The sequence below is a fragment of the Vidua macroura genome, chromosome 14 (genome assembly GCF_024509145.1).
Source record: "Vidua macroura isolate BioBank_ID:100142 chromosome 14, ASM2450914v1, whole genome shotgun sequence".
NCBI classification, from domain to species: Eukaryota; Metazoa; Chordata; class Aves; order Passeriformes; family Viduidae; genus Vidua; species Vidua macroura.
This window is the reverse complement of record NC_071584.1, coordinates 757,087-779,697: the sequence shown is the minus strand read 5'-3', so window position 1 is coordinate 779,697 and position 22,611 is coordinate 757,087. Positions and strand designations below refer to the sequence as shown.

The window sequence follows — 22,611 nt, the reverse complement described above, 5'->3', positions numbered from 1 at the left end:
GGAGTGGCAAAACTTGGGTTTCTACAGGGTGAAGCATAAGAATTGCTCAAAGCAGCAAGCAGCTGTGGGTCAGCAGGAGACAAATGGGAAAGGAATACGATGCCTTGGGGTCAGAGGGGATGCTGGTGAGGAGGAGAACTGGAAGTTGCCATGAAGCAACATTTTGGTTAATGACTGGGCTAGACATAGCTATGAGAAAACCCTGGACCTAAAGTAGTGGAGCTGTGATCTCCCTGTCTGGACACCACCACATTTCTCCGGGCAGACAGCCAGAGCTGCCAGTGCAGCCTCGACCTCAGATGTGACCCATACCTCAGGCAGGTGGTGAGCTCCTGTGGACCTTCAGACCATCTCTGCCCCATCAGTGGATACTTCCCTTTGTCAGCCAGGCAGACTGCAGACAAAGAGTGTCTGTGTGAGAAGGCAGGGAAGCTGCCCCACCACTGCTGGAGACTCATCTTTTAAGCCAGGAACTCATGCAGAAAGGATGACCCTGCTCATCAGAGGGCTCTTGAGAATTCAGGTCATCAAACAAGGGGGCCTGTGTCTGCTTGGGTACGTGCCACCTGGTGTCCCAACTCGCCCAGCCTTCTAGCTTCTCCTCGGCTGAAAGGAAAAGGGGGTCCTCCTGCCTGTGTCACCGGCCCACACTGACTCATCGTGGGACCAGAACAGGGAAAGGAGTCTGGGGAAGCGTGAACAGCTCTGACTCGGAGCTGGGCTCCACACTTGTTCCAGGAAAAGCAGGGACTTGCCTGATTGCTTTATGGCAATCCTAGCCTTGTGCTATTACTAAGAGCTTCCTTTTCTGCAAAGTAAAACAGTGGCTTCAGACACTGCCCGGCATACCACGAGCAGGGCGGAGATGTCACTGCCTGGTCATTCCTGACCTTATCAGCAGAACTAAAGAAGCAGATGGGAGAGCTGGGGCCACCACACCAGGACACAAAGACTGCGAACCTGGTAAACTTCCCAGTGCGCAGGCTGCGCAGCAAGAGCGGCAGGCACCGCGCTGACCCCTGTGCCGCTGGCCGCTCGTACCGGGGACAGCCAGCTGGAGCAGGGGACTGCGGGCTCCCGAGCTGGGGAAGTGCTGTGCTCCCAGCGTGGCACGAAGGGCCCTTCCTACAGCTCCCAAGAAATAGCACACGGTGTCCAGGGCCCAGCTCCACGTGCTTCAAGGTGCGTGCAAGTCCCACGCACAGAAAATCCCTTCTCGCAGAACCTAAACCCCCCCGTGGCCGCTCTCCTCCCCGCAGCACGCACGGGACCTGCAAGCAGAGCATCCCCCGGCCACCCGCTCTGAGTACACGGCAGCACAACGCGTCCACAGGCCGAGGAGGGCGTGGAGCGAGAGCGCCCAGTCCTCGGGGATCAACCCGTGGGTCGCAGGGCCGCCCGTGGTGCGGAGCGAGGGCGGGAGCTGCCCGGCCGGAGCGCGGAGCGCCGGGCGCGCTCCCAGCGGGGCAGACACTTGTTGAGCGCGGGGCCGCGGTGCCCCGGCGCGGCGGGCGGGGCCGGGTAGCGCGTTCCTTACCTTCCCGGCGGATCATCGCTCCGCCGTGCCCGACGGCCGCTCCGCTCCGCGCCCGCCCGCGAGCGGCCGAGCCGCCGCCCGCCGCGCCCCGCCCGGGAGCCGCCCCCCGGCCGCCGGCACCGCCTCCGGGAGCGCCCCGCCGCCGCCGCTCTGCCCCGCGGCGCGCCCGCTCGGAGCCCGCCGGGCCGCGGTGGGCCCCCGGCAGCCGCGCCCGGCCCGGCCTCGCCTCCCTGCCCGCGGCGGAGGGCCCGGCCGCCCGCCCGGTTCCCCGCGCCGGCAGTGGGTGGCACGGAGGCGCCGCGGAGCGAGCTCGCCCCGGGCCGGTGCCGTGCGGGCTGCGCCGGCTCCTTCTCCGGGCCGGCAGCGCCGCCGGCAGGGAAAGGTGCGGAAGGGAGGACGCAGGCGTGCCCGCCGCACCCCTTCGCGATCTGTCTGCCGCTCCTCTGTTTTATTGACATAAATAGACAGCAACAAGTCAAACTGACACGATACCCCTCTCCCTGTTCAAGGCCCTGCTGAGTCCCACCGCTCCCTCTGCTGCCCTGGAGCAGCAGCAGGAGCGTGAGCACGGTCCTGCCAGCCCCTGACACCCACCACCCCCAGCCCTGATCCTTTTCTTCCCCGAGCAACAGGCATTAACTGCTGCATGGAGTGCCAGGACCCTGTCCTGTGAAGATGAAGCCAGCAGCAGTAGGGACAGGATTTGTGTCCGGGATGAGAGGGTGAAGAGCTCGGCATTCCCTTTGTCTTTTGAAAAGCCACTCCACACCCCTACCCCTATTCCCTTCCTATTCCTCAAGCCATGGGACAGGGCAGCCCCCAGGGGAACAGCCCTTAAACCAGGTGTCCCATCCCTGGCTGCAGAGCTGCTGACAACAGGCAGAGACAGCCTTTCCCCTGCACCAAACAGTGACCCAAATCCCCGCTCCTGTCCAAACCTCAAGGGAGAGGTCTCAGCTCCAGCACCGCTGGATAAATATTCTGCCCCTAGGCCACCCCTGCAAAGCTTTAGTTCCTCGCTGCCAGTGGGCAATGAGAACTCAGTTCCAAGTCTTTTCTGCTGAGGGCAGCTGTGCACCGTGAAAGGAAGCAGGAAGGCCACGGTAGAAGTGAGGCTCGAAGGAAAGGAGCCTTGAAGCTGGCCCGAGGAGTGCTCCCCGCTTGAGCTGTGCAGGGCTCTGGCTGCCCTTCCCCGCAGCTGACACAGGCGTCACTCTTGCATCAAGCTGTTGATCTTTGTGAGCAGCACATCTGTCTCAGACTCTGAGGAGACAGAGAAGAAACCAGTCATTGTGGGCAGCCACCATCCCGCATCGACAGGCAAAGTAGCCTGAAAAGCAGCTTTGAGGATATTCGGGAAATGTGGGATTCCCTAGTGCTGTCTCACAGGGCTGCTTGTTAAGGGCAGGACAGGAGGAACTCCCTGGGCTGGGATTCCCTTCCCTCCCCCAGCCATCCCAAACCACTCCATCACGTTCGGCTGGAGAAAGCTGCCTGCCTGTCAGGGAGAGTCCCACAGGCAGAGCCTGGCTCCGAGGGAGGGAAGCTCCCCTTCCATGCGCACTCACCCGCTGGCCGTCTTCTGTGGGAACATTTCCTAGGAGATGGAGTAGGATCGATGTTAGCATGCAAATCTGGTCTCACCATTCCCTCCCCTGAGCTGCCAGCTGGAGGCTGTGGGGCCCCACAGTCCCAGAGGGAACTGCTCTCAGTGCCTGCAGCACTGGAAAAAAGGAGCAGGACCAGGATCCCCCAGCTTCAACCCACAAGCCCTGGGGTGCAGAGTGGGTTAGCAAGTGTGAACTAAGGCATCCAGCAGCTTGAGGCAGGGTCAGGGCAGACTTTTAGCTGCAGCTTGGATATGAAAGTTGCCCCCACACACTTCTGTCTTACTTAGCCAGAGAGGAGAGGACCCCCCCAGGATCTGAGTCCAGAGAGGAGTGGCAGCAGGTTTGGGTCTGCATCAGCCACCCAGGGCACACTACAACCTCCCCCAAGAGACCTGCCTCGGGAGGGGGAAAGGCGTCAGACCTACTTCATCAAGACAAAGGCCCAGATGATGATAAGGAAAGAAAAGCAGTCTACAACGATCCAGATCATGAAGTATGTGCTGTTGGGCTGCAAGGCAACGAGACAAGCCATTGAACGCCAGCTAGGGGTGGTGCACCACGGCACAGCCCTGCCTGCTGTGCCACCAGTTCCTTCTGCAGGGTCGCGTGCTCCCATGCCAGTACAGCAGTGAGCAGAAGTCACCCTCCAGGCAGCTGCAGAGGGCTGCTGCAGAAAGGGACCCACAAGTGTCTAGGACACAGGGCTGTGGGCAGGGTGAAGGATGGAGGGATCACTTACCAGCAGCCAGATGGGGTGTTTCATCTCCTTCAGCACCTGGCAGGCATTGGTGGTGACAGAGCTCACCCCTGAACACCACAGCACGGAGAAGAGCCAGGGCTGGTTCACCACGTACAAGTTGACAGAGATGTTGTCCTGGCGGTACTGCCTGCGCGGGGACAGCCGTGATCAGAGTAGCAGACAGCAGGGTGCACCACACTCTGCACAGCCAAAGGGGGCTGTATATCTGGGATATGATCCAGCATCTGCAGCCACACGGAGCAACTGTCTGGAGATCCAGACTGAGGGCAGATTTGCTGGCAGGGCAGAGGACTGCAGCCAGCTGCATCCTCTGCACCAGCCCTGCCTGACAGGGACACTTGTTCACAAGGCACACTCCCAGCTCTTCCCAGAAGCACGCCAGTACTCAACACCCTCACCTCTGCTGGCCCCTGGGACAGTCCTGAGACCCTCACAGCTCCCTGGTACTTGGACAAAGCATTTTCACCTGATCTCCTCAGAGCTCATGTCCTGGTAGGGCAGATTGACGTGCAGTACTGGCTCATTTTCATTCTCAAATCTCTTCCGGCCATAGACATGCTGGACACCTGGGGCCTGCTGTTTGACATCTTCCCTGAACCCATCTGGAAGCCAGAGGACCTAGGCGAGAGCCAGAGAGCGTGTGCAGAGGAGAGGTGCTCCAGAGAGTTTGCTCTCTTCCAATATTCCCTCACAGGTCCAGGCCCTGCTTAGACAGCTGCTTCCTGCCCCCCGGTCTCCACATTCAGCTCTTCCATGAGGATCTCAGCCAGGACAGTCTCCTAAGAGCTTGCCCCAGCCAGGAAATAAGCAGAGGTCCCACTGAAGGGAGAAAGCAGTTCCAGCTTAGGAAATCTGCAACGGTTAAGTCCTTTTTGGGTCCTTGAATGGCTCAAGAAGTGAATCCATTTATCCCCAGCTCTGCAGCAAGAATGCACCTTGGATCACCACTATAGTAGAAGTCGTTTCTATGTCCCCTCCTGCTCTGCATTCCCAAAAGGCCAAGAAACGTGATTTGAGTGCTGATTTGTCCCCTGAGGGCAGCACATATCCTGTGCTGCAGGGATTGGATGAAGCATAAAGGGAACACAGGAAGGTTCAGCAGGAGTCCAAGAGCTGCAGGGAGAGGTGTGGTGGAGTGTGGGGAGGTGAAAGCCTCAGCATTGTATTCCTGCTCTTGCTGGCAGTGCTGGTCTCCTCCCCAGCCTGAGTCATTGCTTACACACCAGGGTGGCCAGTGCTGGGAAACCAAAGTATTTGGAGGGGTCTGAAGCCATAGGCATTAAACCCTAATTATTGGCAACTTCTCCCAGCTAGGAAACCCCTGCAGGGCTGCCCAGCAGGGATCATGTATGGGGACGGGGTGTATGGGGTGGGTGTCAGGGATGGTCAGTGTGGCTGGCAGGGCACCTCCCACAACAGCAAGGGTGTGACAGCAAGGCCTGGCAGGGGTGGGGTGGTGACCAGCTCACCTGCTGCAGCGGGATGCCTGACTGTAAAATCACTCCTAGGGTGACATTGACAAAGTTCTGGTAGTCACTGTGGTTCTCAGGCCGGAGGTCAAACATGATGGAGATGTTGCTCTGCTTGGCTGCCTCTAGAGCCTGCTCCAGGGACGGGATCCTCTGTTCAGCTGCTTCCTTGCGATCACCAGGAGAAAGACTCTGTACAGTGGGAAATGGCCTCCGCTGCAAGGGTGAGAGGGGGGCAGTCATCACAGGCAGACCACCTGCCAGCTTCCACATCCCAAACTGGTGCCTGGGAGACTCCCAGTCTCTGATTCAGCACGGGCCTCTCCATGTGCTCTCCAGTGCAGACAGGCACAGGGAACCTCCCTATGCACATCCAGGGGCACCCTGTACCCTTCTCCCCACTAACAACAGAATTCAAGCAGCCCCAACACCTGTGGGCATTCAAAGCTGCTCAGCAGTAGTTAGTCACCTTTTGGGAAGAGTCTGGCCACAGCTGCCTTCAAGCCCAGGCAGGCTGTGCAGCTCAGAGCAAATATGAGACATCCCCTCTCAAAGCAGCCTCCTCCATGACTCAGCTGAGGAGTCAGAACAAACCGCAGCTTGGGGCATAACTGCGCCCAAGGGATTTGTGCAGGCTTCTGCACCCTGTCCAGGTGTCTGCTAGGACCAGGAAAGATTCTGGAGTCCCAGGGCAGGGCTAATGCTTCACCCAAAAATGCACCCATTCCTCACCAGCCACCCTAAGGACATTCCTGACCTCCAGAAACCAGCTGCCAGCATCCAGCCGCTGGAGGTCTGTCCAGTTGAAGGCAGTGCTGTTCAGGGCAGCCCTCTCAGGGAACACAGCCTGCACGTTGGTGGTCCTGGTGAGTTCCTCGTCATGCATGAGGAATGGCACCCCATCAGCACTGGCAAAAGAACACAGAGGAAAGCCATATGTTGTAAGCTGTTTGTCTCCTATCCCTGCCTTAGCATTTCTGCCCCCTCCCAGCCACCTGCCAGAGTAACCCTCATCCTTATTCTACTCGTGGCCCTTTACACAAAAATGTGCACCTAGAGACCAAGCCACCAACCAAGTAGTTCCTTGCTCTCGGAAACAGCTGTCCCAATAACAGGATTACATGAGATGAACTGGAGCCAGGGTCTGTTTTCCAAGCAGTACCCCTCCCCTGATGGAGCCTCCCTTCCCAAAAGGCAATCTGCATGGGGAGGACAGAAACCCAGTACCTCTCCCAAATCATTGGGACACCAAGCTGGAGCCTGTCCCATACTGGGAAGGAGGGAGTGGCAGAGCCCTTTGAACAGGGCTGTCTCCAAATGCAGGCTGTATCAGTCCTCCAGGTGTCTTCCAGAATGCCCCCTGTGGGAGGTGACATCCCAGGAGACACAGACCCCTTCCACCCTCTGAGCCCCTTTACCTCACCATGACGTCTGTCTCAAAGACTTGCACATCACAGTCCACTGCCTTGTGCAGTGACATGAGGGTGTTCTCAGGGGCCAGCTGGAAAAAGGAACGGTGTTAGTGCAGAGAGCACGGGCAGGATGGGGCAGGGGGCACTCATCCTGCCTGGATGCACCAGCAGGTCAGCTTGGCTCTAGGGCAACCACAATGAGCCTGAGGTGACCTGGACATGGTGGGGGGGGGGGTGGAAAAGGACTGGGGATAGACAGCCAGAGCCTGCCTCGTCCCTGCTCCCCAGCCCACACCACACAGCCAGGCTTTCTGCTGGGAGTTGCATGCGCCTGGTCCAGTAGTGCTTAGGAAGCAGCTCTGTCCTGCAGCTGCTGCATCCCCTCCTCACCCTGTGCTCACCCAGCCTCCAAGCCTGAGCTGCCCTGGCTGCTGTGGGGATACACTATTCTGGGCTGGCCAGAGCTTGTCCAGACTTGTGGCCACAAGGATCTGGCTTTTCCTAGTGGAGCAGCCTGCCCCATCCACCCTGAGCACTGCCAGTGTGCTGGTCACTCACCATGGGTGCTCCTCGATGGCCAACTAGGGCTGGCTTGGGGGGCAGCTGGTTCTCCTCCATGATGCAAGGGGAGGTGATTCCCAAGGGAGCCAGGTATAGTGCAAGCATCGCTGCACAGTACACGAGCAGCAAAAACACCCTGAGACCTGCAGGCACAGACAGAAGTTAGAGGGAATGAGGTACAGAGGAAGTATTTTGCAGCTCACCAGGAATAAGCCAAGGCTGCTTCACCTGGCATTAACCTGTCGTTGCCCTAGGTCAAACATTGCACCTTCAGCCTCAGGAACACTGTGGATTTATTCTTGTCCTGCTACGTGCCCTTGCCTAACTCAGCACTTCTGCAGTACTCTGCCACCTGTAGCCCTCCTTCAGCTGCAAAGCAGGGAGGGCGGAAGCTGCAACAAGGGCTGGTCACGAGAAGCAACCGAGAGCAGGCATTACTACCACATTGGAGACCTGTTCCCACGACTGCACTGATGCTCCCCGAGTACCACTCTGCCAACAGTGAGACTCTCACCACTCTGAGACTCCCACCTGCTCAGCTGCAGGGTGGCAGGAAGCAGGGCACCAGCCAAGGTGACAAGCGAAGAGCTCGGAGGGGGATTACCTGTGCTGCGGGTGCGGTAGATGAAGCTGGCCAGGGGCCAGGCAAGGAGCGTCATTCCACCCACAGCTCCCAAGTGCAGGAAGGGACCTGTTGCCTGGGGAGGCAAAAGAAACAGGGTGTCAGCCAGCACCAGTGCCTGTCCCCAAAATACACGTGCCCCAATGCCAGGGATCTGCCCCTGCAGCCAGTACTGTGGGAAGATCCACAATGGCAGGGAGGGAGGGACAGGCTCCTGGAAGACAGAACAGACTCCCTGCTCTAGTCCAGCCAGCACTCATGAGTCTGGTGGCAGCTGCTCCAAGCAGGACTGCAGGGGTAGAAGGAGCACCTTGCCTGACCAGGCAGCAGAAGTCAAGGGCAGGGAATTCACCCCCAGTGCACACAGCCATGCTAGGGGCTTCAGTCAGCATCCTTCAGCTCAAGCCCACAGATCTGGGCACAGCGGGGGAGTCCCTGCTATCGAGGTGACTCACCTGCAGGGAGATACGAGCACTTTTCCACTCCTCTGCCCACTTTATTCCCAGCCCCGTGAAGGCTGCAGCCACCACCAGGACAGTTAGGATCAGCAGGATCTGTGGAGTGTGCACAGGGCAGTTAGCGGAGCACACAGCATCTTGCAGGCCAGGCAGAGTCCTCCTCACCCCTTCCTTATGAACCCCTCCAAGCCCTGGTACCCCACTTTCCCCATCTGGGTTTGCAGCTGAGCTCTGTGCTCCATGCTTTGAGCACTGGGAATACTCCCATCCCAGACTCAGTGGCTGAGGAACTGACAGCTGCAGCCCTGGTCAGCAGGGACACACAGCCACTTAGTGGGGTCACAGCAGCCATACACAGCCCAGCAGGCTGGTCCCAGCTTCTGAAGGAGCAAGGGCAGCCAGGGCAGGCACCTCTCGACTCTCACCTTGTGCACCCAGTGTAGCTTCAAGGGCTGGCCACAGAGCTGCAAGCACAAAGCAAGGACCTGCAAGGGCAAGGAGCTGTCAGAGCTGGGCTGTACCCCACAGCTCACACCTCACAGGGCACGGGACTCAGCCACAGAAGCTCAGGCCCCCTGGCACAGGCAGGGGCTCTGGCTGACCCAGCTCCAGATGCTGCAGGCTCCTCCCAGCACAGGGCAGCCTGTGCTCAGCACAGACCCATTCCCCCTCGCCCAGCAGGATCAGGAGGGCTCACCAGCAGCACAGACGAGTAGCTGACCAGCACAGCTGTAGGAATGAGCAGGACCAGGGACCAGTCTAGCCACAGCTTCCTCTGCCTGAAGATGAATCTGCCAGCAAAGGGGAAGGTGAGAGGGGCAAGGGTGATATGGGGAACAAGGCTGGATGTAGATCCTACTCACTCGCTGAAGTTGTGGAAATCATTGAGGATGATGATAGCGAAGTAGAGCCACACCAGTGTGAAGAGGAAGACGCAGAAGAGGAAAAGGAACCAGCTGCAGTCATACTGAAAGCCAGAGACGAAAGTTATACACGTACCCTCAGGGCACCTAGCCCCCAGGCAGGTATCTGAGACCCCTGGGTATCACCCAGCCAGCAGCAGGGAGCACAGGGGGTCACAGCAGGCCCAGGGGTCCAGGCACTGAGCTGCCATGGAGAGGGACCAGAGCCAGCCCTGGCTAGCTCTTTTGGCTGGACCCACACTACAGAAAGATGGATCAGCATGTCCTACAACAAACTAAAAATCCGCCTATGCCAGGCTGGGGAGAATAGCCCCTGTGGCAAGACTGCCTCCTTTCCCGTGCAGCACTCCATGGGAGCATGCTGGGACTTTGGACATAAGAAGGAGCAGAGAGCCAGGTCCCATTCCCTTCTAGCTGCATGATCCATGAGCTGGGCAGAGAGCAGTGCAGGGCCTCAGAACTGCCCTTGTAGTGGTGAGTTTGCAGACTGGGTCCAGCTGCATTGTCCACAGCCACGAGTCCCACGTGTGTGGGGGAGGTGAGGGGTGCCACAGGTGCCAAAGGGACACCTAGCAACCCAGACGTATTTGTACATTCCAGGCAAGACAGGACAAGCAGCAGCAGAGCCACTCCCATGGGAGTCGGAGACCTCAGAGAATCCCAGGGCCTCACCACTCCCAGGTTACAAATTGCTGGGGACACCCTCTTGGTGGGGCCACACCCAGCCTAGGAACTGTGTCTCCCACGTGCACGGCCAGGTGCCCCAGGACCTGCTTGCCAGCTCAGCCCTGGGGCTCTGCTCTGCCCCAGGCACGTGCAAGCCCCACTGCAGATGCACAGTAATGCTGCACTACCCTTCTCGTCACCCAGCAGGAACACAGCTTACCCCCTCACCGCTCCAGGCTAGGGCAATTCCTGGGCAGCGAGGGTGACAGGTAGCACCCCAGCTTTCCTGGGGCTCAGGCCTGGGAAGCGGGAGCAGCAGCAAGAGGTCAGCAGCTCAGTGTTCTGGTGGAGCATGCCAGCCAGAGCCCTTCCCCACCCCAGCCACCACTCTGAGACTCCCACAAAGGGGCTGGCAGGCCCCAGCTCAGCATCACTCAGGTATCACCTTGGTGGTTCTCAGGCCCTTCCTCTTCTCCTTCTTGGCAGTGATCCACTGGCAGCTGTAGGGGCAGAGCAGGCAGGTGGCGCAGGTAGAGCAGCAGCCAGGGGGGTCTGCCATAGCAGCAGACTGTCCCAGAGCAAACGTCAGGTGTCCTGTTGGGATACACACAGTGCGTTGGCACAAACCTCCCAGCACGCTGCCCCCACCCCGTGGGGATGGAGCACTGAAGCATTTTGTGTCCAGGCAGCCTGGCAGGTGGCCCAGAGTGCTGGGACATAGTGGGGCTGCTGATTGTGTCCCCAGGCAAGGCACGGTGCCAGGGGAAGAAGCAGCACAGGGTGCAGCCCAACCTGTTCAGCAGGCTATGCTGGGACCCTTCATCCAACAAGCTGGAACAAGCCTGGAGCTGGCAGGGGGCAGGGCCTGCTCCCCAGCCCAGGGTTCAGCCCTCTGTCTGGGAGGCTTCCCCACCTGCAAGGACTGTCCAGTGCCATGCCATGACCTGGGAATTTCCTGTTCTTATTCCTAAATCCAGGTCCTTGCTGATGCAGCACCATCCTGGCAGCCCCTTAGCTCAACCTGCACACCAAGGAATCCCAAGTGTGGCTGAAGGAGCTGCAGCTGAGCGGGCACTGGATGGCTTTGGTCTAAGTACTTGTGGGGGAGCCCATTTCTACAGTCACAGAGATCCAGGCTGGAGGCAGGGCCACCACTGAGTTCTCCATGCTGGCAAGGGGAGAGAGCCAGGGCGCTTTGCTGTGATCCCCAGATCCCCTGTGATCCCCTGGTGCTTGGCTGGAAGAAGCAGGGAGCCCAAAACAAGGTATTCCTCGATCCATCTGGAGAAATCCCATCTTCACTATTGCTTGTGCTGCTGTGGAGATGCTCCTCCTCACCCTAACCTTCCCAACAGGCCAGGCACACTGTGCAACACTATCACCCTGCAGATTAAGCCTGGCTCTCATTTCACTGTGACCACTGAGCCAGGCATGAGAGGCAGCTGACCACATCCTCCCAGCCACATCCTCTCCAATGCTGGAGGCAATGGTGTGCCTCATAGAGCTGTGTCCCATTCCAGTCTGGGCTGTGGAAAGAGGGAGCAGAGCTAGCCCAGCCCCTCCCTGGCCCAGCCAGCCAGACCACAGCAGCTCTGCCATGCCCTAGCTGTGGCCAGTGTGAGCCTGGTGTGCCCCTGTAACAGGGCAGCCCCCCAGCCCGTCACCTTGCTCCTAAATACCACTCCATGGGAGCCTCCAGGGCCGGGGGGCAGAGCCTGCCTGACCCTGAGCACAGGGTCACACACAGCCAGGTAGCACCCCAAGAGCAGGCCCCCGGCCCTGGCCAGGCAGCTTCTGCAGGCTGGGGGATGTCCAGGGGCTGCCATCAGCAGGTCCAGCCAGCCAAGGCACAGAGGATGATGAGCAGCAAAACGAGCCCCACACCTGCTGCCCCCTCCACCTTCTAGGCACCAGACCAGCAGCTGTGACCTGCTCAGTGGTGGCACTGAGGGAGTCAGCCTTAACACAAGTACAGGAAGCCATGGGTGCGGATATTTCCCTTCCTGATGCCCAGGGGCTCTGGCTGCAGGTTTATACCCCTGCTGTCACCAGAAGCAAAGTCACCACTTCCACCAGGGACACGTGGGCTCAGCCAGCCTTCACCTGGAGTCACCCTGTCCCCTGCCACTGCTTACACGGGCAGAACACTGGTGACAGCAGCTCCTGGCAGGCTCCCACGCAGGGTACACAGTACAGGAGGAGTGGCTGTGGGCACCAGCTGCAACTCAGCTGCTCCAAGGGACTGTTGCCATCAAGACTGGAGCTTGGCAGAGAGTGGCACTGGTCACAAATCTGCCCCAATGGTGCTGTCTGGAGGGTTTGGAGGGGAAATGCCACACTGTTCTCCAGCTCAGAGTGTGACTGCAGCAGTAGCATCAGTGGTTATGGCACAGCACCTCTGCGCAGGGCACACATCCCAGGCAGAGCAGGGATAGGCACATGCCAGACCCTGCTCAGCTTCTGCTCCAGGCTCCAGTGGGAGAGCAGCAGAGTGGGAGCTGGGGCTCCATCAAGGCTGCAAGGACCCCTCCTTTAGCTCCCACCAAACAACCCCCGCGGCACACTCACAGCCCTAGTGTGTGAGGTGCAGGGAATCTGAAGGGGTGACAAGCACATTGCCACAGTCACCGACACGGCAGCGTGTGCTGGTAGCCTCACAAAGACCTCTGTGCCTCAGGGCTACTCGCACAGGACAACCTGGTGACCATATGCAGATGAAGATCCCCTTGTTCTGGAGGAGCCGAGCTGAGCCAGCCCAGGCTGCGTGCCACCGGGCAGGTCAGCAGAAGCTGGTGCCTAACCCCACCGTTCCCTTTCCTCGTAGGATGGAGAACAGAACATGGGCTCGGCATGGGGCACAGGGTGACCCCAAAACAGCAAGAGCAGCACAGCCTAGCCCAGATCCCCCACTCTCAGTCTCATGCCCGGGCAGCCAGCCCTGGGCTCCCTGTTCCTGCTCTCCAGAGCGTGGGAACAACGCGGGCAACCCCCTTCCTCCCCCCCTCAGCTTCCCGCAGAGCCGGGAGGATCACCCCTTTCCCGTGCCGCCCTGCCGGCGCAGGACAGCATCCCGACGGCCGGAGGAGCCGCCCCGGCACCAAATACCTGCTCCCCGCGGATGTCGGGCTCCCGCAGCTGGGCCAGGTGAGCGCGGGGCTGGGCTCTCCCCGGCCCACGCGTGCCAGCACTCGGCTCCCGCTGCGCTCACACCCTCCTGGGTGTGCCCTGGCCCGGCGGGGCGGCCGCGGCAGGTCCGCACAGGCCGGCAGAGGCGGGCGGACTGCGAGCGGAGCCGAGCGGAGCGGGGGGCCGGGCTGGGGTCAGGGCGGGCCCCGCCAGCCCCGAGGAGAGGGGGAAGGGGCCCCGGGGCCGTCACGCGTCGCAGCGCGAAGGAGTTTGCAGGCAGGCCACGTCCAGGCAGACGGAGACTCCAGGGAGAGCTCCCGGGAGATGGAGGCAGAGCTTCGTGCATCGCCGCCCCTTTGAGAGAGGGGCTGTGGGAGCCCCTCGGACAAAAGGAGACTTTTCCCTTCACGGCAGAGGAAGCCCGAAGAGACGCATCCCTCGGCTGGCCCGGCAGACACACCGGGGCATGCTTTGAAAGCAGAAGCACGGAAGTAAAAGTGCTTTTCTTGCCTCGAGCCGAGAGAAATCCTTCCGAACGAGCGCATCTGAACTTTGCTAAAGCAGCAGATGAAAGGCGGCTCCAGAAGAGGCCTGATGCCACCTGAAGATGGATGGGCTGATGCCTTCCATCTTCGCCCTCTATCCCTGTGGCACAGTACAGCTGTGCCCCCCCACCTCTGCTCCAGGGCTCCGCTCCTGGTGAGCCAGGATGCACGATGGGCACTCTGACTTTTCGGCATCACTGAATTGATCCGTCATTGCCTGTGATCTCAGGGGACCCCTCTGATCTTCTGCCACTTGCAAAGGACCTGAGAAAGCTGATTTACAGGGAGGTGATGGCATTCTGCAGTGACATAGTAACTGCCGATTTAGGTAGAAGCCTCAGTGCTCAGCTGGTCCTGTTCCACACTACTGTTAACAGCTTCGGCACAACTCCTTGAGCAGCTCCGTGGAATGTGCTGATTAAGGCCTTATCAGTGGGGCGTCTGGGGCACTGCAGGAGGGCTTGTGCAGGAACACCCATTGCTCTGCATCCAAAGGAGTAAGCTGAAAGCATTGCAATGGCCAGGAATATCCCCCAGACGAGCAGGCAGCCCTGCACATCCAGATTTTGTCAGAAGCGAGCAGTTTGGCAGGGAGGTTCACATCCTGCATCCGTGTGCTCTGCCCACTCTGACACAGACCAGCCGCGCTGCCATAGGGAAGAGCAAAGCTGTGGGCACGAGCCTTCCCAGCTGACCTCAGGAAAGTTTCTGGGATGCAGAGAGCTCGTTTCATGGGGTAGAAGGTTGACTGTCAGGGATTGCATTGCAGGTTTTGAGGAGATGAAGCAGTGAGCGCTGATGTGAGATGAAGGATCACTTAAGCCGAGGAACACCTTAGGCAGCGTGTAGGGGAAAAACGAACACGAATAAAGGGACCGAGGAGGTACTGGAGGGAGGGAGGTTGCAGCAGAGCTCCGGAGATGAAAAAGCTGTGGATTTTAGTGGTGTGAGGCAAAACTTATGGAAGAGGCACCCCGAGCGGACAGAGCAGCGGGACAGGCGGCTCCTCGGGGGTCTGGCCACCGTCCGACCGCGCCGGGAGGGAGCCCATTCCTTGGGGGAGCCGAGCTGCTCCCGTCCGGCCCCAGCGAGCCCCAGCCCCGGGAGCGCCGGGCGCTCGGCACGGGGGCTGAGGGGACGGGAGCGGCGCTGGGGCCGAGCGGAGCCGTGTCCTCATCCCCCCCGAGAGGCAGCCCTGCCGAACCAGGGCAGCGGCCTCGCAGCGGTGGCTGTGAGGGGCGGGAGCCATGCTGGCTGTGAGGGGCGGGAGCCATGCTGGCTGTGAGGGGCGGGAGCCATGCTGGCGGCTGGCGCGGGGCGGCCAGAGCCGCGCGGGCACTGCCGCTGCCTGGCCGCCAGGCGGCGACCGCGGCCCGCGCTGCTGCTGCGGGAGCGCCTGAGGTTGGGCCTGTCCGAAAGGACAGGGCGAGCCCCGGGGGTGACCCAAAGGACAGGGCCGAGCCCACGGGGATGACCCAAAGGACAGGGCCGAGCCCCGGGGGTGACCCAAAGGACAGGGCCGAGCCCACAGCAGTGACCCAAAGGACAGGGCCGAGCCCACGGGGATGACCCAAAGGACAGGGCCGAGCCCCGGGGGTGACCCAAAGGACAGGGCGAGCCCCGGGGGTGACCCAAAGGACAGGGCGAGCCCCAGGGGTGACCCAAAGGACAGGGCCGAGCCCACGGGGGTGACCCAAAGGACAGGGCCGAGCCCTGGGGGTGACCCAAAGGACAGGGCTGAGCCCATGAGTGCGACCCAAAGGACAGGGCCGAGCCCATGGGGGTGACCCAAAGGACAGGGCTGAGCCCACGAGTCTGACCCAAAGGACAGGGCCGAGCCCCGGGGGTGACCCAAAGGACAGGGCTGAGCCCGGGGATGCCACCCAAAGCGCAGAGCCGAGCTCAGATTTGATAGCCAGAGGACAGAGCTCAGCTTGGGAGCGCGACACCGAGCCCCGCATCGGGGCATCATCAACATCCACTTCCCTGCCAGCTAAGACTGATCTCCAGGAGCCAAGTCGCAGATGAACAGTTAAAGCTTAACAACCAGAGTGTATAATCAAGCTGGTTTAGCTCTACCTGTGTCACTACAAAGTCAGAGGCATCAGAATTAGTTGGGAAAAACCCAGAAAATTATGTTCCTGTCAACACAGTAGAATGAGCTCAGATACAGCATCAAGCGTTGCATTGATGTAAATAGAATTTGTGTCCTGCCTTCACGTGAGAAGGTGCATCTGTGAGTGTTCTTTTAGATTATGGCCAAGTGATAAAAGCACAGAGAGGAATGGTCTAAATAAGCAGAGAAAGTTATGTTGGTGTATTACAGTGCAGATGAAGTTATCTCCCATGACTCTTAACTTGGTGGGTAGAACAGGTATTTTTAGCACATGTGAGTGACTTATTAGCTTCCTGTTAGGTTCCTGTTTGTCCACTGAACTGGTCACAGTCTAGTTTCTCCAGGAAAAAAAGCCAAGCAATTATTTCAGTTACTTCTGTAACTGCACACAGTCTACAGGAAATAATCCTTTTAAAGATGGACTGTTTTAGGGGTTGTTTTCCCTTCACATAATCTCCTATAGGACCAAGAATAAAAGGAGAAGGCAATGCAGGTTTGTGTAACATTATTCACACTCTTTCAGCTTGTAATAGACAACAAAACTCAGTTTCACCATTTCTCTGCTTTTATCACTTAAAAAGCCAGTGACACAGACTGTGCTTCCACCTCAGCTAGCAGCAGACCTACATAAACTGAAAGACCAAGGCAATGATCTCCATCGTTAATCTAAAGTCAATCTGCAGGAATATAGATTTTGCTACATATTGAAGCTGTCCTGCATAGGCACATTAAGAAATTAAGTTGTTTGAAAGAACTAATCAGACAATAAACTGCCTGCTTAAGGGGAGGGTGTATGATCATGGCAGTAATCTCATTTTTTTTCCTAAAGGCCAGGAGCTTCTAAAGAATTAAAGTCTCTGGTGAACAAGCTTTGAATCAGATTTTTTTTCCCCTCCAGAAGTGGTCTTAGTTAAGGAGATCAGGAATGCAGACTGTGTGAGTATTATTTATCTTGAGGAAGAAACCTCTGTGGATGACTGTACTTATTTCAGCTCTTTATCACGGAGTTTGTATGATACAAGGCAAATCACTTGACCCAAACTTTTCACGGGTGGTCCTTAAAGGTTTAACTTCCTGTGTACTTGAAAACAGCATGGAGCAGATTTCCAGGAGTGCTAATCACTAACTGTGGTGATTCAGATGAGTGATAGGAACCCTGAGGATCAAATGCTAAGGAGTGTTAAGAGTTCAAGCTGCACAGTAACAGCAGATCTCAGCCTGGGCATTGTAGCGGTGCAGTGTTTAGCCTCGCTGTTTTGGTAGGAATCCAACACCTCTCAAGTGTTTATAGAGATTTATTAAGGTACAGAGAACACAAGACCACAGTAGGTCACAGAATGGCCTGAGTTGGAAGCGACCTTAAAGACCATTCAGTTCCAGCTCTCCTGCCAGTAGACCAGGTTGCTCAGAGCCCCATCTAACCCGACAAGTTCTTCCAGGGATAGGGCAGCCACAGCTTCTCTGGGCAACCTGCTAGTGCCTCACCACCCTCATAGTGAAGAAATTCTTCCTGACATCTAATCTAAACCTGCTGTCTTTCAGTCTGAAGCCATTTACCCTGGTGCAGGCACTCCAGGATTTTGTGAGAAGCCCCTCTCCATGTTTCTTGTGGGCTCCTGTCAGGTACTGGAAAGCCACAATAAGGTCACCCAGATGGCTTCTTTTCTCTAGGCTGAAATCCCAATCCTCTCAGCCTTTCCTCCTAGGAGAGGTGTTCCGTGCCTCTGATCACCTTCATGGCCTCCTCTGGACTCGCTCCAGCAGGTCCATGTCCTTCCTCTGCTGAGGACCCCAGAGCTGGAGGCAGGTGGGGTCTGACCAGAGCGGAGCAGAGGGGCAAAATCCCCTCCCTCTTTCCCCTGCTGCCCACAGGGCTTTGGCTGCAGTCCAGGACACACTTGGCTTTCTGGACTGTGAGTGCCCATGGCTGGGTCCTGTCCAGCCTCTCATCCCCCAAATCCTTCTTGTCAGGATAAGCAGCAGTTAATATGGTCAGTAAGTTTTATACCACAAAATATAGTATTTTATGCTACAAAATAATTTTTTAGGCACAGTGTCATGCCACATCTAAAGAGAAAAACAAAAAAAATGCAAACAGGCAACTTCTGCTTTCATTAAAAGAAAAAAAATTAGTCATCAGATTCTGATAGTTATGTCTTGTAACACATCCATGCTTCATTCATGATTTCAAGGATATTTGGTTTTGTTCACGTGTAGCTCTTTCTTTTTGTAACTTAAACTAGTTTAGAATTTGATGTTTATCATTTATCATTTCCTAATTGCCTTATTGGATACTTAACTGAAGTCACTCAATAACAAACTGAAAGCAAATGTTAAATTTAGGATGCAGCAGAAGGTATGCTCACAGCGTATACTCGCATACAATTTTGCATCTTACCTGCATATCTTTGTGTCATCTACACAAAGGAAGTCAACTAATTTAATGATACCATAACTATTTTTTTCTGGTAAGTCCATTTCCTTTATAAAGATAATTAACTTTACTGGAAGTTAAATTGTAGGCATAAATTACTGAATGTGACAACACTGATATTCTGTAGATCTGGTTTTACCTGCTCTGGAACCAACAGTCTATGTTATTTTCTGATCAATATTTGTTGGGTTTTTTTTTTTTTTTTTTCCCAGGAAAAAATATGATATTTTCTTTGTCATTAAAACAGCTTATGTGCCACTTGCTGCCATTGCTCTACTACAAACCCATTTGTAGTTAGGGTTTTTAATGCTTGCTTATTAGCTTTTAAGACATACCATTATTTTTGCACTGGGATAAGCCTTTACTGTGGAGTGTTTGCTCCTGCCACACATCTAATTTCTGCTCAGAGTTATAGTTACTGTAGAACAGCATTTCCCCCCCATTCAGCATGTAAAAGCAGCTGCAAGATCACTGTGTTAGGTCATGCTGCGGAACACAAAATTGATTTGTTGCTTGAGCTGCCTTTCTGTCCTTATGGTTTCAGAAGCCTGCCATGGAGTCATTACCACTCACTGATGTTACTGTGAAGCCACAGACTTGTTACAGCATTAATGGGGACCCAGTAGCTGTCTAGATAGAATAAAACCTTGCAGCAGCATTTGTATCAAAAATGAGATTAAGTCCTTGACAAAGAGTTCAACTCTCAAACTATAACCTTTTAGGATACAGCCCAAGCTGCAGAATACCTTCGTTTCTTGCTTTGCATTAAAGTACTGCCACAGACCCTGGTTGAGGTCAGCTCTTACTCAAGGAGTGTGCCTTCAGATCCCCTATGAGCCTCCCACTCGTGGGATTCCATCCCCTCTGTAAATCCACACACAGAGAACAAAGCCCTCTTGCACACTTATTTTACTATCACTTCCTTCTTCTCAGTGCAAGCTCATTTGAGGGTAAGCAATAGCTCTGTGAGTCACAGTGTGCTGCAGTCATTAATACTCCCCCTGTACTGGCAGTACTACTGTGCTTTTTCTCCTAATACCTATAAGCAGTTGCTATTAGACAGCTTTGCAGAGCTATTAGAGCCTGTCCTGTAGCCTAGAGACACAACTAAATTTATTAGGTGCTTCTGTAAAAGCCAATTTCTCACACGTGTAGCTACATTCTGTGCTTTATAGTAACTGCAGACAGCTAAATTAAATACTAAAACTGAAAAAAAAAAAACCCAAAACAACCAGAAAAAAGACCCCCCCCCAGATAAAGAAAAGGCCCAAAACAGCTCCACTTACCAGGCAGACACAACTCCTTGTTTTACACTCTCTATTGTATGGAAGCAACAGCTGTTTGCCATTGCCAAATTTATAGGAGCAGCCTCCAGAACTGTGCTAAGGGTGGGTTTATATAAGGGCCCTGGCTAGGGAGTGGTCAGTAATGGGATGGAGTTGTGGGATTTGTATATCCTTAGGTGTCTGGTGGTGTAGCTGTGTCGTAGTGAAGTCAGTATGCAGTGTTGCTAAAAGAGAGGTAGCTTTTATTTCTAAAGGTAATGTTTTGAGCCTAGAATAGTTAAATGTTGTTTATCTACTTTAAGTATAATTTCCTTGCTGTTTTAATTTATGATTTATTGTCTTGTACCTGCTTAAAGTATTTTCTAAGTATTGTATGTAAGTATCTTTAAGTACAGGCTCTTCTGATTTATTCAATAAAGGTAAAAGATTACAGTTCTTAAAGAAGAAAGGCTGTATTAATGTCTAGCATGCGTTTTCTTATTTAACTGTTATAGATGCCCACTGTGATTTTCTATAATGACTCTCTTTTAGTTACTGCCGTATGAATTTTCTTCTGACCCTTTAACTAGTGCAAAGGGCTGTGGGGGATTTCTAGCTAGTGGTCTGCATTTGTATTATTTTTCTTTAGATTTTCTCAGAGTTACTGTGTAATCAGTATCTCTGGGGCTTAGCTTCTGGCTGCCTGTGGTTTTCAATATTCTATATTTATGGTTAAAATACTTATTTTGAGGGGCAAAGGTATCTGCCTTAGGCAGCGGAAGATGTTTGTGCAGTTTTGAGGATAGCATTTTCAAGTTTAACCTCTTATGGTTTGTATCCTCTGAAAACTGCACCGCAAGAGATCCTTGCTGCTTTTTCAGTGTAAAGGTTCACAGCATGGAGAGGCTTGACATTGTGTCTGAGCTGTTCTGATGAAGAGCTACCAGTAGAAAGCTGTGGTTTTTTTTTTGGCAGCTGGTTTTCTGGAATCCCACCAGCTTGGTCCTATGAAGTTTTAATTAATGATTTGAAATAATTATAGAATAATAATATCATGCTTCTAGGTAGTTTTGCTTTTGAGTCAGTAAAAGTTCACAGATTTAGATGTTATTAAGGCTAGTTAAATAGTAATTTTGAAAGTAGTGTACTTAAAACAGCATGTGTGTGTCTTTAGTCCTTTTTTTCCCAGCTTCATTATAATTCAAATTCATACAGTACAGCTTGTGTACTTAAAAAGTGTGCCATTTGCTTTCCCTCACAATGTAGCTTGTGATAAAATAGCCCTTTTTACGCTTTTTTCCAAGTTGTTTTTGGGTTTTGCTCCAAAACCCAAGTAAGTATTTGATCCTGTGTCTGGAACAGAATGTATTTTGCATTGGGAAATAAAACCAGACTTGCAGTTCTTGTCTCCTGTGTTGCAGCACACGTGCACTAATACTCACTGAGAACCTGTGTAGTGTTTTCTGGATAAGATACTTACACAGAGATCTGATGGCTGTTTCTGGAACTTACCTTATCTGAAGAAGGTGCTGGAGTGCCCATAAGAATTTCTGTTCTTCTTTGGCAGAACTGGGCTGGTCCGTGCCTTACGAAGGCGTGATGGGTTTGGAATCTGTGAAGCTGATGCAGAGGGTGATCCCCCTTCTTGGTCACTGCAGGGTGATGTTGAACTGGGAGGGTTTGCTGCCTGAAATGCTGAACTCCAGAACTGTGAGGAAAAGAAGCACACCTGGGGAAAAAAAAGTTACACAGCAAGGCCTGAGAGGACCTTCAATGGCTGAAATTGTTGTTGAGATGAAAAATGCCACTCATAAACTTGCAGCTGTCACTGAAGCTCCCACCACAGCTTGTGCCTCATTTCATTAGAGCTGTAGGATACATACAGCTATGGGAGGAAGGTGGTTGTTGCCTCAGGTACTTGCACTTGCTTGCCTTGTCAGGTGCAGTTACTGACAGATGGCTGTGAGGAGCTGAGAACATGCCTAGCTCAGCATGGAGCGCTTGTCTTGGCACTTGGGCTGTTTTGTCACTGTCAGGCTTTGTTTGTGGGTTCTGCAGGGTGATACAGAAGTAGAGCAAGTACTGCGTCTATTTAAGACAGCCCTTAGATGTGAAGTCTGGCATGGAAGAAAGCAACATGCTGGTTGGCAAAACAAATAAAAAATGATAGGGAGAATATAGGGGAATGTATTCAGGATGAATCTGAAATGAACAACAGGGATGCAGCAGTGACTGAAGGTTTGCTGGGAGGTTTAGTTGTGTGATAAAATATCAGGAATAAAACTGCAAAGCTCAGATGGGTGTTGTTGGAGCCTTGTGTCCAGGTGGAGCTGTGTGGCACTCGCGTGTTGGGGGTGTTTGCCAAGGATGTTTTAACTTCTCAGATCAAGGCTCTTGGCTAATGAACATACAGTCAGCAGTTTAGAACAATTTACTTAAGTAATAATGTATGTTTAACTACTTTGTGTGCATTATGTAGGTGTTTTATATTGTGCTAATTTCTAAGTGAGCCTCCCTGGGTGTTAGTCACGTGGTTAACAGAGGTAGGTTATGTGAACATTAATATTTCTGTGAAATATTCTAATTACTTTTTTCTGAAGGTCTTTTTTTCTGTTGTGTGAAGCCTAGATAAGTGTTACGTTTTCTGTTTCTGTAGAACACATGTAAACACATGACAAAACAAACACCCCCACCAAATGCCAAAACACAAACACACAAAACCCAAACTTGCTCTAAATCTGTTGTGACTTAAGCAGAGGTGGCAGGTAACGGCCTGACTGAAAATGCTAAGTTAGGTGATTTTGTCACTTCAGGAATGTGGCTGCATTCAGTCGCAGAGGGATGAAGCATTTGGAGTAGCTCCCTAAATGGCAGGGGACTGGTAACCCAGATGGTTCTTTCTGGCTCTTTAATTTCCTACCCCAATGTCTTGTGTTGGAGTTCCAGGGCTGTCCTTTCCTGTTCCCTTTAGATAAGTGCCTGCTTATCCCTTTTATGGACTATGGGGAATCCTCGAGGACAACAGGTGGGATTGTTCTGAACAAAGGCGGGTGGTTTGTTGTGGGTTTTTTCTTTCCTTTTTTTTTTTTTTTTTGGTATAAGAGCAT

General features: G+C 54.4%; 2 protein-coding genes across 12 annotated transcripts in view; both read right to left on the bottom strand.

The window, feature by feature from the left end:
• DLG3 (discs large MAGUK scaffold protein 3) overlaps window positions 1–1,610 on the bottom strand; it is a 78,329-nt gene extending 76,719 nt beyond the window's left edge. For 5 of the 6 annotated variants that reach the window (XM_053990524.1, XM_053990525.1, XM_053990526.1 and 2 more), the window contains exon 1: window positions 1,538–1,602. In XM_053990524.1, the coding sequence (XP_053846499.1) occupies window positions 1,538–1,553 (16 nt within the window). In that variant the 5' untranslated portion in view covers window positions 1,554–1,602. Of the gene's footprint in view, window positions 1–1,537 lie in introns of all 6 variants that reach the window. The other variant, XM_053990529.1, reaches the window with a different exon arrangement.
• A 967-nt stretch (window positions 1,611–2,577) lies between these two features.
• On the bottom strand, window positions 2,578–21,445 carry GDPD2 (glycerophosphodiester phosphodiesterase domain containing 2). 6 transcript variants are annotated; one of them, XM_053990542.1, is made up of 17 exons: window positions 21,388–21,445; window positions 21,017–21,233; window positions 10,464–10,612; window positions 9,293–9,396; window positions 9,127–9,220; window positions 8,855–8,914; window positions 8,427–8,525; window positions 7,954–8,047; window positions 7,347–7,492; window positions 6,795–6,877; window positions 6,134–6,284; window positions 5,377–5,592; window positions 4,374–4,525; window positions 3,887–4,034; window positions 3,573–3,655; window positions 3,036–3,134; window positions 2,578–2,800 (listed from the first exon to the last, which is right to left on the bottom strand). In XM_053990542.1, the coding sequence occupies exons 3-17, from the start codon at window positions 10,575–10,577 to the stop codon at window positions 2,794–2,796; spliced, it is 1,650 nt and encodes a 549-aa protein (XP_053846517.1). In that variant the 5' UTR covers window positions 10,578–10,612; window positions 21,017–21,233; window positions 21,388–21,445; the 3' UTR covers window positions 2,578–2,793. The 6 variants fall into 6 exon arrangements, with proteins under 6 accessions (XP_053846517.1, XP_053846518.1, XP_053846514.1 ...); XM_053990543.1 differs by lacking the exons at window positions 21,017–21,233; window positions 21,388–21,445 and adding an exon at window positions 19,526–19,752; XM_053990539.1 differs by lacking the exons at window positions 21,017–21,233; window positions 21,388–21,445 and adding an exon at window positions 13,124–14,788.
• Between the last annotated feature and the right edge of the window lie 1,166 nt (window positions 21,446–22,611).

What these genes read in the sequence shown, in the direction of transcription:
- GDPD2 (XM_053990539.1), bottom strand. Translation starts at nt 13,490, where the DNA reads ATGCACGAAGCTCTGCCTCCATCTCCCGGGAGCTCTCCCTGGAGTCTC. An exon ending in AGCTACACTGGGTGCACAAG is followed by an intron (nt 8,526 to 8,854) that starts GTGAGAGTCGAG and finishes CACACTCCACAG; the next exon opens with ATCCTGCTGATCCTAACTGT. An exon ending in ATGAGCTCTGAGGAGATCAG is followed by an intron (nt 4,035 to 4,373) that starts GTGAAAATGCTT and finishes GTCCCCGCGCAG; the next exon opens with GCAGTACCGCCAGGACAACA.